Source organism: Cicer arietinum, chromosome 1 (genome assembly GCF_000331145.2).
Source record: "Cicer arietinum cultivar CDC Frontier isolate Library 1 chromosome 1, Cicar.CDCFrontier_v2.0, whole genome shotgun sequence".
Classification (NCBI taxonomy): Eukaryota; Viridiplantae; Streptophyta; class Magnoliopsida; order Fabales; family Fabaceae; genus Cicer; species Cicer arietinum.
This window is the reverse complement of record NC_021160.2, coordinates 52,554,242-52,571,976: the sequence shown is the minus strand read 5'-3', so window position 1 is coordinate 52,571,976 and position 17,735 is coordinate 52,554,242. Positions and strand designations below refer to the sequence as shown.

At 31.4% G+C, this 17,735-nt stretch overlaps 3 protein-coding genes and 1 non-coding gene across 4 annotated transcripts in view; 1 reads left to right on the top strand and 3 right to left on the bottom strand.

Moving 5' to 3' along the window:
* Positions 1 to 4,526, bottom strand: part of LOC101509771 (WD-40 repeat-containing protein MSI4-like) — a 5,443-nt gene extending 917 nt beyond the window's left edge. The window contains exons 1-10 of the mRNA XM_004486771.4: positions 4,061 to 4,526; positions 3,893 to 3,955; positions 3,108 to 3,173; positions 2,942 to 3,016; positions 2,536 to 2,611; positions 1,946 to 2,132; positions 1,504 to 1,585; positions 1,087 to 1,160; positions 804 to 915; positions 614 to 688 (exon numbers count right to left, since the gene is read on the bottom strand). Coding sequence (XP_004486828.1) covers positions 614 to 688; positions 804 to 915; positions 1,087 to 1,160; positions 1,504 to 1,585; positions 1,946 to 2,132; positions 2,536 to 2,611; positions 2,942 to 3,016; positions 3,108 to 3,173; positions 3,893 to 3,955; positions 4,061 to 4,363 — 1,113 coding nt within the window. The 5' untranslated portion in view covers positions 4,364 to 4,526. The remainder of the gene's footprint in view (positions 1 to 613; positions 689 to 803; positions 916 to 1,086; positions 1,161 to 1,503; positions 1,586 to 1,945; positions 2,133 to 2,535; positions 2,612 to 2,941; positions 3,017 to 3,107; positions 3,174 to 3,892; positions 3,956 to 4,060) is intronic.
* Positions 4,527 to 6,285: 1,759 nt separating this feature from the next.
* Positions 6,286 to 6,358, bottom strand: TRNAA-UGC (transfer RNA alanine (anticodon UGC)). The gene has a single exon. It is a non-coding gene; the product is annotated as a tRNA-Ala (tRNA).
* Positions 6,359 to 7,906: 1,548 nt separating this feature from the next.
* LOC101509444 (protein HOTHEAD) lies at positions 7,907 to 14,445 on the top strand. The gene is made up of 6 exons (XM_004486770.4): positions 7,907 to 8,079; positions 9,324 to 9,675; positions 12,067 to 12,377; positions 12,573 to 12,958; positions 13,337 to 13,905; positions 14,192 to 14,445. Exons 1-6 carry the CDS (start codon positions 8,001 to 8,003, stop codon positions 14,244 to 14,246), a joined length of 1,752 nt encoding a protein of 583 aa, XP_004486827.1. The 5' UTR covers positions 7,907 to 8,000; the 3' UTR covers positions 14,247 to 14,445.
* Positions 14,446 to 15,378: 933 nt separating this feature from the next.
* The window catches only part of LOC101510513 (receptor-like serine/threonine-protein kinase ALE2), a 5,405-nt gene continuing 3,048 nt past the window's right edge, over positions 15,379 to 17,735 (bottom strand). The window contains exons 5-9 of the mRNA XM_027334360.2: positions 17,545 to 17,735; positions 17,093 to 17,386; positions 16,603 to 16,995; positions 16,255 to 16,498; positions 15,379 to 15,936 (exon numbers count right to left, since the gene is read on the bottom strand). Of these exons, the coding sequence (XP_027190161.2) occupies positions 15,489 to 15,936; positions 16,255 to 16,498; positions 16,603 to 16,995; positions 17,093 to 17,386; positions 17,545 to 17,735 (1,570 nt within the window). The 3' untranslated portion in view covers positions 15,379 to 15,488. The remainder of the gene's footprint in view (positions 15,937 to 16,254; positions 16,499 to 16,602; positions 16,996 to 17,092; positions 17,387 to 17,544) is intronic.

Here is a 17,735-nt window from a genome sequence, read left to right as displayed (position 1 = left end):
ACCTCATCTTGAAGAGTCTTACAAAAAAGAATCCTTTTTTGGCGAGGAGAGCCAATACAACAGGGTTCTTTGCCTACTAAGCATAGTATTAGTAAGGTTAGAAAACAAGGAATCTGTTTGGTTTGAGAAAAAAATTCTTATACTAGTTTCCTATTTTACTTTTAATTATAAAATTACCATCTTGTTTTAGTTTGTTTAAGAATCTCCTATACAAAAGAAAAGGTTAATTTTAATGATAAGAGTAAGACTAATGCAAGCAATAACAACAGAAAAACCATAAGCAAGACTAGTCCAAACATTTTCAATTTGCAGCATGTAGATCTCTTTGAACTTGCCATGGAAGGGCTGATACAATTCATTGATAATATTAATATAAGATTACAGTCAGAGAAATCCCAGCATAGGCTCAGAATTTATATGGTAACAACAATAACAAAAAGGCTTGTGAATTCAAGTTTATCAGCAGCCCTAGAACTTGACAAGAAAAAAAAATCAAAGTTCATAGGATCTTCATTGGATTAATACTATATGCAATTTGTTTTTACATTTTTATAAAAAGGAAGGTGGGGTAAGACAAAAAAGGTCAGTGACTTAAAAATTTTGGAATTCAAACCTTGTCAGTGTCCCAAATGTTTAAAATGCCGTCTTCAGCACAACTTCCAAATACAGATGATTTGTCAGGACACCACTGAAACAGATCAAAATTGTGAGTTAATAATCAAAGAACTAAAATGGCCATAACTGAATTGCACATTTAATTTTGAACTGTAATTATTAGAAGCAAGGCAGGATCTCCCAGCCACCTGTACACAGAGAACTGCTGCATCATGGCCTTCAAATTTATATACAGGAGACCCGACACCACGACTGTTTAGTTTCCGCCGATCAAACATGTGAACGGTATTATCAGCAGAGCTGGAGCAAAAAGAACAAAAATTAGAATGAAGATCCAAAGTCCAAAAACCTTTTGCTAGCTGAATAAAAGCATCCAACTTTCAAATTAAACCCATTATTTAAGAACAAAAAACATAATTAAAAAGAAAAAACAGAAGGGCATATAAATCTATTGCCAGGGGCAGGGCATACCCAGTCAGAATAAAGTTTATATCATGTGAACTCCAATCTACACAGTGAAGGTCTCCATCATGAGCCTTCTCAACCTGCTTAAAGAACCATGTTAAAAAGGAAAACACAAATGATGTATTCAATTCTAAATTAGAAATGTATCATAAAGTCATTAACAGAACCAGAAACAAATAGAAAGGATGAGATTTGTGTGAAAAATTGACATGAATATACAAATATGGAAAATTACACAGTAGGAAAGCCTGAACCGAATTAAAGCAATTAAGTTGTAAACAAGTCATTTTCCTTTTAGAAGAAATATTAGTAACAAAGAATAATTGTGCATAAAGATTAACAACAATAGTAGATATGTACTAAGGATAGGCCTATTAATAATGAAAAAGCAGCACAAATTAAAATGAACTGATTCATTCAAACCTTGACAGCTGGAGTAGATCCAACACGCACATCCCAGAGTATGAGACAAGAATCATCACCTACACTACAGAACTCCTGTGCACTTCAATTCACAGCGACAAAAAAAATGCACGAAGTATATCAGAAAATGATAAAATTAAGCCATTAAAAATAACTTAATAACAATAAAGGGACAAAAAGTATAAACCAGTCAATCCATTAGTATTTGACTGACACCCAAAAAATAGAGTTCAAATTAAATAAAATTAACAAACTAAATTCTATCATAATCAGATCAAACATCAAAATTCAAAGAAGTGCCAAAATTACTATTCTAGTATCAAACAATAGATAACATGGAAATGAGTTAGTATGTGAGGTATCAATGAACTCCAAATATGTAATAATAATAGTTTAGATACACAAAATTGACACAAGCATGACTAAAACAAGAAACAGCTACCTTGACGGGCAAAATTGCACATCTTCGACAGTGTCTTTATGACCCCTGTAGATACCCCTTGGTCCAATAGATGAGCTTTCTGTAGCTTTCTCGCTATTAGAGTCCTGTTTAACATTGGCTCCTGCTTCTGTAGCTAAAGTTGCAATATGATCATGAATACTCCATAACACCACAAGCTTGTCCCTCCCTGCCATTAGGAATTCTCACCAGGTCAACAAAATACAATGTCGAGTATATGAAATAAGTCATCCAGAAAAAGTAAGAATACTATCAGCATTTATTTCCTTGAGAGTAAATACACAGCTAAAATCTAGTATTATGGGAGCAACATTAGTACAGCACTAAAGGCTCACCACATGTAACAAACATTCTATAATTATAATTGCATTTTGTGTTTTTGATACGGACAATTTAAAAGACTACTGTAATTATATCATTACTCTTGATAACCTGCAAACTTTATGACAACTTTCCACTTCGGTTCCCAGAAAGTTAGCGCTTGAAGTTGATTAAGAAATTAAAGTCGATACAAAATAAACTTTTGATATCTTTTACATGGACAAGGCAATAAAAAGAACTTCAAAACCAACCTCCAGAAAGAACAAAAGGCTCAGTTGAACACATAGCCAGCGCAAATTCAGCATTATCCTTATGCCCAGTTAATACCTGCAAAATGGTAGACTAGAATTTCAGGTACCCGATTTATAAATAAAGATATGTTGAAAGCATATTAGACAAAATAGTGAGTTCAAACTTGTAAAATTACATAGCAACAAACAGAAGTTAACTTATGAGTACTTAAAATTTCTAAAAGTTATGTTGTCTTGCGACTCTTGCCAATTGCCATTGGACTTTTATTCTTAGTCTCTTGTCACAATAACAAATGGTTATATGAAATGTTTATTAAAAAAAACTATTATAACCTAATCAGAATGTTAATTTCGAAAAGAAGAGGGGGTTGCCAAAATAACTAAATCTGAAAATTATAGCACAAACCAAGTCAGGGCGTGAAACGGGAGCCCCCAGAACGGCATTCCGATTAGGTTGAGATTCAACGTCCCAAATTAGTACCTGTTTGAAATGAGAATAAAAATATAAATTTTCTTAAGATTGTAATCTGACCGAGAAAATGAAGAAGAATAAAAAGGTAGGCATTGCTTACATGAGGACTATCTGTATGAGTGGCTACTATATTAGTATTTAGTGCGAACTCCCTGATTCTATTTACCTGAAAGACAGTATCACTGTATCAGTAACCCATAATGCTTGTTTTTGGGGTCATAACAACGATCTTGTGACTGAGCGCACTAATTAATTAAAAAATAGGATTGAAGAATGAGCTTCAGCTAAACTAGACACTTTTTGGAGAATTAGATTAATTAAACGCTTATGTATAAACTATGGGTATGTTTGGATTGACTTATTTAAGATTATGAAAACAACTTATTATATGTTCGTAAATTGTTTTCAACTAATTTCCATAAGCTCTCTAAGATAGCTTATGAAAACTTATTACATTTTCGTAAACTGTTTTCAGCTAATTTCCATAAGTTCTCCAAGATAGCTTATGAAATAGCTTATATCAAAACAATTTAACTTTATTTTAACTTTTGCTACAGAAATAGCTTATACATAAACAGTTACACAACATGCATTTATATTATAAGCCCTTAATTAAGTTGTTTATTAATCCAAACTGAGCAAATGTCAATAACAAACCAGTTTTCATAGACAATCATTTGGAGCTTTTGAATATAAACCAAACACGACATAAGTTGTGTTCATAAGCTCTTTAAATAGTCTCTCGCAAACAAATATTTATGCTTATACCAGTAGATACACTCAAATAAACCAATTAAAACAAACCCTAAATATAAAAGTTAGGAAGCACAATAATAATAACAATAATCTAGTAATAAAAGAGAAGAGAAAGTGAAGAAATTGAACCTCGCCAGGGTGAAGTATGGTTTTATGCTTTTTGACAAAAGGAGAACGAGCTTCTTCGTTAAACTGAAAAATTGAATAATTAATTTGAGAGAAACAAACAATACATAAAATGAAAATGAAAATGAAAATAAAATAGAGTCGAAAAATGAATGAATGAATGATAGTAACCTGTGCGATGTGTTCGGCAGCGGCAACCCTAGGTTTAACAACTTCGCAAGTAGCGATGACGAGAGTATTGGGAACAGTGCCGTCAGTTTGTTCGGATAGATAGAGACGGTGGCGGTTCTTGTAAGTAGCATGGTCGATAACGGAACCCCAACGGCAAGATTGAGAAGGCCAAACGAGGTTGTGATTAGCGAGCCAGTCGTAGAGAACTGGAACAAGAGACTTCCACTGTGTGTACCTATCTTCCACCGACATTGAATTTGGATTTGATACTCCCTCTTCCTTCTTCGGAGAATCCTTCATCATCCTTACTCTCTTTCTTTTATGAATGAATTATACTATATGATATGATTTTTGAATTATAATATGATTTTTGAATTATAATATGATTTAGTACTCTTATTTATTTATTGATATATTGTAGAGAGAGATAGAGAGAGCGCGCGCGGGAAGAGAGAGGATGTATTTCGTGTTTACATTTCCCGCTCTCGCTGCCTGCCCTGCTCATAGCTGCCTGGCATTTACCATATTATCCCTTTCTCTCTTTTTCTCTACCATTTTTGTGCTTTCCTAGTATCCAATTTCATTCATTACTTTTCCATGTAAACTCTTTTCTGTTTTTGGAATACAAAAGATTTACTGTTTATTCCACACGTTGAGGTTTTGTGCTTAAGTTGTCGATATTTTGTTCGTCGTAACAAAATTATATATACTGGTGATAAAAGAATGGGAGAATGTTCTTTATAATTACATCTAACATCTGAGTTTTTTTTTTTTTTAATCTTAAGAGACTATAGAGTTTCTCGTGCATAATTTAAGCATCATTGTTTCGTCCTCGAGTTGTATTTTTTATGTATCCTTTATTTTGTTATTTTGTGCATAGAGCATTTATAGTTATGTTATAATAAAAAAAATATTCAGATTAATTGAGGAGATGAAATTTTGTGATATTCTAAAACATGTGTTATCAAATGAGAATAACAGCTAAATTAAAATTACACGAATAAAGATTCATAAATAATCACAATATAATTTCGAATTAAGTTGATTGAGAGGGAATTAAATTCCTCTCAATCTTTTCAAAATAAATGAATATGACCATTTATATGATTTTAATGAATAAATATTCAATTAATGTCATATATTTTTGTAAATGCTTGCCTTTATATCATTTATTAGAATTTTCACCCACCAAAAAGATGTGATAAATCTAGGGCTTAACATGGGTTGCCCCAACCTGACAATTCTAATTCAGACCGACAGGTAATAATTGTTTATGTTAAGTAAATAGGTGTGAATGAGTGATTATGGTTTCACAATATAACAAGCTTTTAAAAAAATTTGGGTATTGGATAAAATGAGGCCTAATCCATTTTATCCAAATAACTTCATTCTTAAAAATTATCTGGTTAATTTATAATTTTTTACTTTAATTATTTTGATATTTGCAAGTATTTTATATAATTTTATAATTTGTGCAACTTTTGTTGTGTTGATGCTTCCAATGTAATAATTTTATAATTTTGATATTCTTATTAATTGCATACGTATATATATTAGATGCCAAAAATAAATGAAAATAATTTACGCCATATTGTTTGGAAAAAGCAAGGCTCTGTCGTTTTTTTAAAAAGAATTTGATGGTTGACTATTAACAATTAAAAAAGTAAAGTTATGTCATTTTTTAAAAAAGAATTTGATAACCGATCATTAACAACTAAATTATTAAAAAATAAATAAAGATAACTCAATACTCAACTCAATTCAAATTGAAAATAAACAGTTTGACTCAACTCAATCGAGTAATACAAGAAGTGTTTTATACCAAATTCAACCTAGTGTTTCCTACACAGCAGGAGTTTTGGTTTGTACAACTTTAGATAAACAAATAATTTGTGACTTGGAGAGAACTAATGTGCCACTTGAGGCGATGAATACTTGAAAATAATAAAATGTACTTATCGCATGAAAGCAAGTGCTTTATCATTTGAGCTACACTCCCTTTGTGTGTATGCTCACTTTATCACATTTCTTCAAGCATCTTATTGACCTATGAAATTTCAAATGACTTAAGATCGTATATATTCACATAAAAAAGAACAGTACCCAAAATACAAGATATTCTAAAAGTCAGAAAAATTAATACGCAATGATAATAATATGTGGTCTCAGAAGGTAAATGCTTCATGTGTGCCCAGTTTAACAACTTGAAAAACATGTCAAAATTTTGGAGATGCAGGGGATCGAACCCTGTACCTCTCGCATGCAAAGCGAGCGCTCTACCATTTGAGCTACATCCCCTATATATTTTACTTTATTTTTGTATTGATAACTCATTTTTATTTGATCACATTCTCATCTCATTCAAATTGAAACCACTGGATCTTGAGCAATTGTATTTTTATTTACTAATTCCTGAGAAAAAATAATTTTACAGCGAATTTTAATAAATTTAAACCAACAATTTACTGCTCCAGTTAATTTTCCTGACTCATTTTCATTTTGGGAGGCGAATTCAGAGCAAATTTTAAAGACATAATTAATATTTTCCTGCCTGTGCTTAGTATTTATGAGTATTTATTATCACTGGTAAAAAAGTAAGAGGGACCGGTGAATGAACAATTACTAACTCAACCTTTGTGGTTTTCGTTGTATCCACAAAAGAAGGGGAATCAATGTCTGTGTATGTGGATTGCAATTGACTTTCATGTACGGTCAGCACTAGATTGTGTGCATCAAGTCACTGTCAACATTAGATTGTTGCATCAGGTGGGAATGGTACCCTTTTTTTTAAAATTGGGAGTTGTATCACATACGCTACACTAAGTCACTAACTACTTATACTAATTAATTTCATTAGTCACTTATTTATGTTCATTAATTATTAATATGGATGAGAAGAACATCTATCTACATGTTTTGTATTATACTAGATTTTACATAATTAAGATGAGTTGCTGTAGTTTTAAAAAATTACAATATATAATTTATTTTAAATTATGATGATTTACTTTCGTGAATACGATAATTCTACTATAATATCAAATATAAGTTAAGTGTCTAACTAAATAATTAAATAATTAAATAATTAGTATAACTAATTAGTGTATTATTAATTTAGGAAGAAAAGAGAGATGAAGATTTTGACTATATAGAAAAGAAAAAAGGTTAGCCGTCGCTCCAATTTTTTATGAAAAAGGAAAAATCCAGCCCGATCTAATTAAATGCCATTTATAATGTATCAGTTTTAGGTTGATCAAATTTTCAATTATAAAAAATTCTATTTGTACTAATATTAAAAAGCCACAATAAATTTATAGGTAATTTGATGTCAAAATCACGAAGGAATATGTTTATAAAGCGTACGAAATAGTAAAGAAAAGATTAAATAAAACCAACAGATAATACAATGTTTTATTATAATAAAAATAAATAGTATCAAAACTTTCATACGCAATTTAGTTCCAAAAGATTTCAGAAAAAGATTGAAAACATCAAATAATATTTAATTTTGTACAATTTTTCAATTGCTATGAGATTTTTATTTAGACCGTTTTACATTTAAAAAGTATATGCAATGGAAGTATTTTCTCCAATAAACATAAAGTTAAATAGACATTTTTATTATGAATTAAAAAATATGAATGTTTATAGACAGTAGTGTTTAAAAAAGTACCATTTATTTTTATTTTTTTCGTAAGTCACACTCAATAAATTATATTAAAATAAATAAATATTATTAAAATATAAAATTATTAATGAGAGTTTTTGAAGTGTTGGGTCGGAAATAAAAGAATTTATTAGGTAGCATAGAGCTGGATGGTCTAACACCTCAGATTGGAGTTATTTATAGTTGGTATGCACACACAAAACAAGGCCAACCAGAGGTAGCCACTTAGAGGTTGTGAAGCAGCTTCTTCAGTGAGTGCTTTTCTGATACCCAATGGCATCACTTGCTCTTGTCAAATTCCTGCTCTGCTTCCTTATAATATGCCTCTTCAACTTTCTACCTCTATGCCAAGGTCTTTTTTTTCATCTAAAATATAATATTTATCTTTCTCTACGTTCATTAATTGTTTTCTCAACAAAATTGTTTATATCATATATATGCTTAGTTTCTTCTTAAATTATATACTTCAATTTCAATTTTTTTTTCCTTCTGGATAACCTCCAACTTATACTTCCATTTTCAAAATTTCTCTCTGCAAAGTTTTTCCCCTTCAAGATACTTATATAAGAGGGATACTAAATTTTTCAAGGATAGACATGCCTAATTATTTATCTTTTTTAGTGTTTTTCCCTTGAGTTTTGAGTAGATCCTCTCCATTTAAAAAAATTGAAAAATATCAATATTATAGTTTTTTGTATATAAATATTTAATTTATATCATATGTTTTAAAAATATGTAAATCTATACATACCATTATATTAAAAAAAGAAATAGAAAGAATCCTAACACATAAAATAACGGCAAAGTTCTGTTTCGGGTGAAGTGTGGTATTGTTGTTGAAGATATATTTGTGTGTCACATTGTCAAAGTTTCTTAAACGTGCCATGTGTAATAGAGATGCTTATTTTTTTAGCTAGGTTTTAGAATTTGATGTTGTAGTACATGTGGCACAAATCTTTGGAGTTTCACTTCAAGAACATGATATATGATCAATAAGTCATTTTTTTCATTAAGAGTGAATAAATCATGATATTGTAGTACTTTATGAATTCATGATTAAATCCCTTACTGGCCAGACAAAATAATCAATTTGGTAGTTTTTTTAAAACAAATTTTGTTTTCTTATAGTGATATATTGCTGCCATAGCATCTTTAACCAAAAAGGAAATTGTTTCTCTTTTTCACTCATATTTTCTCTCTTTTGTTTAGGTCAATATTAAATTTTGTTGTTCTCTACCTCTAAGGTGAAAATAAGACTGAAACTAGCCGACCAATTTAAATTAAGTGGTTAATGATTTTTGAGTATGGACAAATCACTTAAATAATCAATTTAAATCATGACTAAAAAATTATTAAGGTTATGTTAGCATTTTTGAGGGAATAAAAAGAACTTCTGACTAAAAGTTTTGAACTTTTACAAATCTAAAATAAAAAATGGACAATTTTCAAAAAATTTTGTTTCCTGTTTTATTTTCTTAACAAGTGCAATATTTATATTGAAAGAGTTGTTAACATTTATGAAATTATTAATTTAGCTCCTAATCAAACTCCCAAAAAAGAGGAGACTTAAACTGAAATATGAATTTATTTTTGTAGGTAACAATGAATATAGGTACCCTTTTATAAGAAAAGCAAGTTCATTTTCATCAACCACCAAAATAAAGAATGGTTATGACTACATAATAGTAGGGGGGGGAACAGCAGGGTGTCCTTTAGCTGCAACACTATCTAAGAAATTCAATGTTCTGATGCTTGAAAGAGGAGGAGTCCCTTTCACCAACCCTAATGTCTCATTTCTTGACAACTTTCACATTACTTTGGCTGACACGTCACCAACTTCAGCTTCCCAGTTCTTCATTTCTACAGATGGTGTGTTCAATGCAAGAGCAAGAGTTTTGGGTGGTGGTAGCTCCATTAATGCTGGCTTCTACACTAGAGCAAGCCCAAGGTATATATATATATATATACTATCTTTTTCAAAAATATAATTAAATAAGTAGTAAGTCTCTAATAATTTTAAATATCATATATATAGGTACAAGTAAAACACATTTGTTATAAACTAAATAATTATTCACCTTTTTTAGTCCTAAATTAAAGAGATGGGTCCTAGATGAGAACACTTGCACCTAATCACTTACATGGCATAAATATCATGGGGTCACGAAGGAGTACAAGTAACATTTAATTGATGAAGTGAGAACTTTATAAAAATATACGTAGCTAGCTAGCCATAAATAACTGTTATAAGTATAAATACAATTTGATAAGGTCTCTTCCGGACAACAACTACTTCCCCTTAAAGCATATGTGAATATTTGTCCTACAGTGTTGTGGCTGTGGGGTCCACTATCAGGGTATTCGATCTCCCCGTATGACTAAGATCTTTTATACGCATGTTTTTAATATTAATATTAAATGCAAAAATAATTAATGAGTTTGAATTTTTGATCATATATTCTTAATTGGACCGTCTCAAATGAACTCAAGGACCACATGCAATTTTGATTGCACGTAATCTGAATTTGTTAGTGTTGAGGCCCAAACCTTCCTTATTGTAAGAGAAAACAAGTTATATATGCATTAATGTCACACTTCTTTACCAAAATCATAGTAGTAAGTCCTACAAAAAAAGTAGTAGTAAGAAATATCGTTTTTTACCAAATAAATTAATGAAATATAGTTGATTTAGTTTATAGTAATAATAAATTTGTTAATGCTAGAGAGTCTCGAGTACGAGAGCAACAATAAACTAATCGTTTAGAATCAAAAGAGACATTGATACTACAACTCAACCAAAAATCTTAAGACATTATTTACCACTCTTATATATCTAATTCATTCTTAGTCAATGTAGAATTTAACTACTCACACTTGAATCTAACAGTCGATTAAGAGTCACATATTGAATGAGGTAAGGTCTAATTGTGTTTATAAGTGGTGGGTAGTCTTCACACTAAAAGTGACTTTTTGTGAGGATTATGTAGGGTTCAACCTAAATTCTAGGATAGTATCAAAACATATCTAAGATCCATTGAGCCACCTGTTATTAAGTCATCTATCGGGTCAAAATAATATGTCTAGTCTTGGACGTGAAAGGAGTGTGTTAAAAGTCCTACATTAAATGAGATAAGGTTTGATATTTATAAGTGGTGGATAGTCATCACCATACAAACCAATTATGTAGATTTTGGATTGAGACGTAGTCTCAAAGTTTCTTGTAGTCATGAAATATTTGACACGTTGTTGCTCTCATGCTCTTTCGGACTTTCAAACAAATAGTATTAGAGTTTTAGTTCGACTTGGCGAGGATCGGGTCCCATTGATAATTACACTGATGTGCAAGTATATAACATGAGAGGCTCACACATGATCCATATACTCACTCGTTTAAAATTTTGAATTAAAACATAATATCAAAATATCTTAGAAATTTTGTACCTTTGCTGTTGGTGCTGCCTAGAGTCCGCAACTGCTAATAATACACCAGGTAATATTGGCTTCACTATTTCACCAAGTGTACTTGATCAATCCATTCTCACAGAAGATAGACATGAAATGAGGGCTATGCTATATGTCCGGACAAATTTTGTCACAATTCACGAATCACACTCATCCAATTAAATTTTGTCTTTGCCCAAAAACATGGACGGGAAAGTGTATTAATGTTGTGCCCCTTTTAAGTCGCAGTACATTAATTATTTTGAAAAATAAGAGCCGTTAGATTTATTCAAATATCTATTGTGATTTTACAAAACTACTAGTATCAATAACTCTCTCTGGTCTTAATTACAGGAAGAAAAAAAAACATCAATATCAATTAACTTATTTATTGTCATTACTTTTTAAATATTTTTACAAATATATCATTTATAAAAAGTGAGATATTAAATATATCCACTAATATTTGAAAGACAAACATTAGATGAGGATAAAAAAATCATTTAAAATATAAATGCATCTTGAAAGTTACAATATTTTCTTATAAATGGTAATCTCCAAAAATTTACTTAATTGTGATTGGAGATAGTATTAATTTATTTTTATTATTATAAATGCAAAATCAAAAATAATAACTTGAGAGTAACAACATTAATTAGAGATACAATTGAAAAATAAAAATTTAAGGTTGCATTAAAAAATTGAAAAACGAACAAATTTTTTCTTTTTTTGCAATTGCAACAATTATATTGAGTAATAGAATATACTTTTGTTAAAGCATGTAAATGTGACTTGTGGCAACAATATACTACTAATCATATTCCTGTAGAACTTGAATATAACTCATATATATATAACATTATGTGTTTTCTGAACATTTGTATATTAAAAAATGCAGATTTATAGAGAAGGTGGGGTGGGATGCAAAGCTGGTAAAAAAATCATATAATTGGGTTGAGAAGCAGATTGTTCACCGGCCAACATTTTCACATTGGCAGAGAGCATTGAAGGAAGGTCTTCTAGATGCTGGTGTCTCTCCTTTTAATGGATTCACATATGAACACAAATATGGTACCAAAGTTGGTGGAACCATTTTTGATAGATTTGGTCGCCGCCACACTGCTGCTGAATTGCTTGCTTCTTCAAATCCTCACAAACTCACTGTTTTGACCTATGCTACTGTCCAAAACATTGTTTTTGATACAACAGGTACACATTACAAACTCACTATCAAGTTGTTATAAAGTTGTACTAAGAGTAGTTTAGTCTTTTAATGCTTAGTATAAAAGATTTAGATTTTTTTTGTCTCTTAGTTTGTACATGCAAAGAAGCATTGAACTTAATTGAAAATTAAGCAATTCAAGGATGAAAATGGTAATGTGTTAGTGCTAAATATTGTTGCAGGAAAAAGAGCAAAAGCTATAGGGGTAATTTTCAAGGATGAAAATGGGAAACAGCATAAAGCAATTCTAGGAAATGATAGGAAGAGTGAAGTGATTGTGTCAAGTGGTGCAATTGGGACTCCTCAAATGTTATTGCTAAGTGGAATTGGCCCAAAAGAAGAACTTAAGAAGATGAACATTCCTGTGGTACTTGATAACCATTTTGTTGGGAAGGGTATGGTTGATAATCCAATGAATACAATTTTTGTTCCACTTAAGAAAGCAGTTAAGCAGTCACTGATTGAAACAGTTGGTATTACAAATAAGGGTGTGTATATTGAAGCTAGCTGTGGGTTTGGACAGTCCAAAGACAGCATTCACTGTCATCATGGTATGTTGTCAGCTGAGGTATGTCATCACTCAAACATATTGGAATGCTGTTTTTGTAAGTGATAATCATTTGTTAATTCTCAAATGGTACTTTACCTTAATAAAGTAATAAAAAAAATGATTTTGAAATTGAAAATACTTGAGTACATTGATCCTTTTAGATCAATCAATTTCTTCTTTGACGTGATATCAAAATGACAAATTCCTGCAACTTTGCGACTCAATTGCATAGGTAATAATAAGGTCCCTAGAGCAATGCTTAGAATTAAACAAGATCTAGAAGCATGCTAGTTAATGTCTTTGAACACCATGATTTCCATTTAACATTGCATAGTAGAATAAAAACTAACAATTTTTTTTTCATAGAAGTGATTTTTCCTTTCATGATTAAACCAGATTGGACAACTCTCCACAATTCCTCCAAAGCAAAGAACAGCAGAAGCTGTTAAAGCATTTGTGAAAAACAAGAAAGACATTCCAGTTGAAGCATTCAAAGGAGGCTTCATCTTATCAAAAGTTGCAAGTCCTTGGTCAACAGGAAATCTCAAATTGATCAACACCAATGTGGAAGACAACCCTGCTGTTACCTTCAATTACTTCAATCATCCTTATGATCTTCAACGCTGCGTCGAAGGTATTCGCTTAGCAACAAAGGTTGTTCAGTCACAACACTTCACAAACCTCACTTTGTCTGACAGAGAAACTGCAGAACAATTTCTTAACATGACTGTGAAGGCTAATATCAACCTCATACCGAAGCATGTCAACGATACGAAATCACTAGAACAGTTTTGCAGAGACACTGTGATCACTATTTGGCACTATCATGGTGGATGCCATGTAGGGAAGGTAATTGATTCTGATTATAAGGTTCTTGGTCTTAACAGAATTCGTGTCATAGATGGTTCCACTTTTACTGAGTCACCAGGAACCAATCCTCAAGCTACTGTCATGATGATGGGAAGGTATGTATTTAGTGATCATAAACCTTTTGGATATAAGTTAAGATGTGTTGGAGTAAACAACTTAATTAAGTGCTTATCATTTATCGTTGATAAATGCTCATCAAACTATTTCTACAATTAAAGACAGAATATGGTCATACACTTTTAAACTAAACTATTTTTATAAGTTATCACGAAAAACTTATCGAAATAAAATGTCTTTGGATAAATTCTTGCAAGCATTATAAATATATTATAATCTTTACCTCTTGATCAAATGCTAATAATGTATTTATGTTTGTCACAGGTATATGGGACTGAAGATTTTAAGAGATAGGATGGGGAAATTTGTTGGTGTTTGAGGAGAAGTATGTAATGTGGTATTGGAGGGATCATCTCAAGAAAAATGAAAAGAACAAAAAAATGTGTTACAAGAAGACTAGAGCATTATTAGTTTGACTTGAATTAGTGTATCTTGTTTTTTTGTTAATCCTGAGTGAAGAGTGATTATTGAACAATCATGAAAGTTTTGGTTTTTAGAAGTATGTAACTCTTCATGGACATGCATTTTTTTTACTAAAAAGATGATATTCATTTGTTTAAAACATTAGATATAACAAATTAAAAGTCACCAAAATCAAAAAGAATTAATTTGTAAACAAATTTACAATATTCAAACTAATATATAGCACAAATCAACAACATATTTATGTCTATAAATATAATAAAAGTCAAGTGTGTGAAATATTTATGCATCCGAATCTATAATATTGATTATGTCAAAGTCATTGATTGGAATTTGTAATTGATAAAAGTTGTTTTGTAAATCTAAACCAAATGAATATTACAACGAGAAGAGAAAATCAAATAGCGCAACACCTGGACGAAAAATAAAACGTCACACTTAATATTCATGGGTATTAGATAATATTCTTGGAAACCATCTTTTAAATACAAAATTAATTATTTACAAAGTTTATTTATCCTTTTGCAAATATGTGAATTTTTTTTGCTTGTTTAGTCAACAAAAAATAGTAGTAATACATACTTCATAGAAAACTCTCTTCTCACTAAAAACAACAAGGACTCTCTTCCCCATATGTAGTCAACAGTGCATGGTTTGTATCATGTGCCGTTATTTTTCTCATAACAATTTTGATTATTGTGTACATGGTTACATGTGGGTGCTTTTAACTTTTTTGAACGAGTATAAAATGTACCAGCAAGTTATCCATAAATGAAAAGAATAGCTCTTCATAAAAAAAAAGTTGTATTATTAGTGTAAAGTATCTTAATCTTTGTCCATGATTAATTTTGATTGGAAAACCTGGTTGGTCACGTTAGTAGACTCAAAATATCGTATAAAGAATTTGAGTTCAATTCCCTCATACTAGTGCAATATTCCATAATAAATAATAGATGTGTTTGAGTATTAATTATTGATTTTTTTCCATCTACAGTTGATATGTTTCACTTTACTCTTATAAAGGCTCATTTAAAAGAAATGAATCGAAATGATTTCTTCATCCACAATTGGTACCTTGTAATGAAAGTTATTAGTGATATTGCTAGTAACTTTCAATGACGAACAACAAAAACAATTGTTACACTGAAAAGTTCACTCTATAACTAGGAACTCTTAAGATTTTCCCTTCTACATCAGTCACGTGATCATCGTTTTGAAAACTCCTTGTTCTTACATTACTTGTTTCCTCAGACTCACTGCATACAAGCTTCAAGGCCTGAACAACTTCACTCATGAAAGGACGTTGAGTGGCTTCTGGTTGCACACACATTGATGCAATGGCTGCAACTTTTAACACAGTATCAAGTGAAATGTAGGGCTTAATAACTGGGTCTATGATCTTCAACAAACCCTCCTTACTCGTCAGAAGCGGACGAATCCAAGCAACAAGGTTTTCTTTACCTCGTGGTTGTGACAAATCCACCGGTTTTCTTCCAGTTAAGAGCTCAAGGAGTACAACTCCATAGCTGTAAACATCACTTTTGACAAGAAGGTGGCCAGTCATTGCACACTCAGGAGCTAGGTAGCTGCAAAAACAGGATGTCAATGACAAAAAATCAGTTTTCAACTGGAAAATTGTAATATAAATGTTTGTGTATAAGCTATTTCTATATGTTTGGACAAATAGTTTAATTAAGAAGGTGTTTGGACAAAAGATTAAAAAAAGCGTTTATCATATAAATGCCTATGTTATAAACTATTTCTATAACAAAAAATAAAATAAAATATAATTGTTTTTGTATAAGCTATAAAGTTGTTTGCATAAGCTATCTTGGAAAGCTTATGAAAATAAGCTGAAAACAACTTATAGACATGTCATGTGTGGAGATGTGAGGTATAATTACCCAAATGTTCCCATAACATGTGTGGAGATGTGCTTGTTTCCCTCTTCCAATGTTGTTCTAGCCAGTCCAAAATCTGAAACCTTTGGTGTAAAATCATGTTCCAGTAAGATGTTGCTGGATTTAAAGTCCCTATGTATTACACATGGATTTGAATCTTCATGCAGATAAGCCAATCCCCTAGCTGCACCAAGTGCAATCTTCATCCTTGCCCCTAAATCAAGTGGATCAGTTTCCTTGTCAACACCTGAAAACAAGTAGAGACCATTCAAAATTCACTCTCTGAATAGAAATTAAGAATAGAATTTCCAAAAGTGATTGTTAACATTCATGAACTGTGAATTTTATTACCATGTAAGTGGCATTCTACACTGCCATTAGGAACAAGCTCATAGACTAGGCAGCGAGTTTGTTTCTCAATGCATATACCTATCAGTTTAACCAAATTTCTATGGTGCAAGCGGCTAAGTGTCTCAACTTCTGCCATAAATTCGCGGCCACTTTGACGATCATCTCTTTTGAGAATCTTCACTGCCACATCCCTGCCATCATATAGGCTACCTTTGTAAACAATACCAAAGCCACCTTCTCCTAGTATTCGTGACGGATTGAAGTTATTTGTCGCCTTTTCTATTTCATTCAAGGTAAAGATTTTAGCTGATCCTGTATATGTTATTGTTCCTGAACTGAAGGACATTGATCTAGAACCTGGCATGCTCCAATAAGTCGATGAACTAGCCGCGCCTGCTTTTTGCATATTCAATTTAACATTTAGAAACCAAATATTGAAGAGCAAATTCAGATGAAAGACTCAGTTGTAAGAGTACAAAATTTGATTAACCTGAGGCCGATCGCTTTGAAGAGAATGAAAATACAACATCTGGAATTTGTTCAGGTTCAAATGCACAGAAACTACATTTCAACAGACAAAACCAGACAATTCCAATGAGTAGAACAAATGCAGCAAAAGATGACAGCACAATGGTAGCAGCCATTCTTCTACTACTTCCTTCTTTTCGCTTACTCGGAACATCTACTCCTAGAGGCTTGACTATTGTTCCATTGTTGTTGCCTGGACCAATGTATGGTTCAACATCTATACCAGAAACACTTGAAGGTGGAGATGGTGGAAGGCCTATATACAAGCCAAATGTACTATATTTATTGATTCTATATTTATTTATGCAAACAAGTAACAATGAAAGCACGATCATAGTAATAACTGATGAAGGAGAAAATACTAACATAACAACTAATATTTGTCGATCATAGAAACAAGGAATCAATTTATACCTGGATAGTGAACAAAAATTACTTCATAGGTACCAAAGAGTGAGGCGTCAGTGATAATCTCTTTATGCCAGAATTTCTGATATATTAACAATGCTGCTGTATCATCAAACTTATCTTCTTGGGGTACCAAGTTTATGAGAACAGTTGTTTTTTCTTGTTGCTGACTAGCTGCATCAGCTCCCACGACGCGT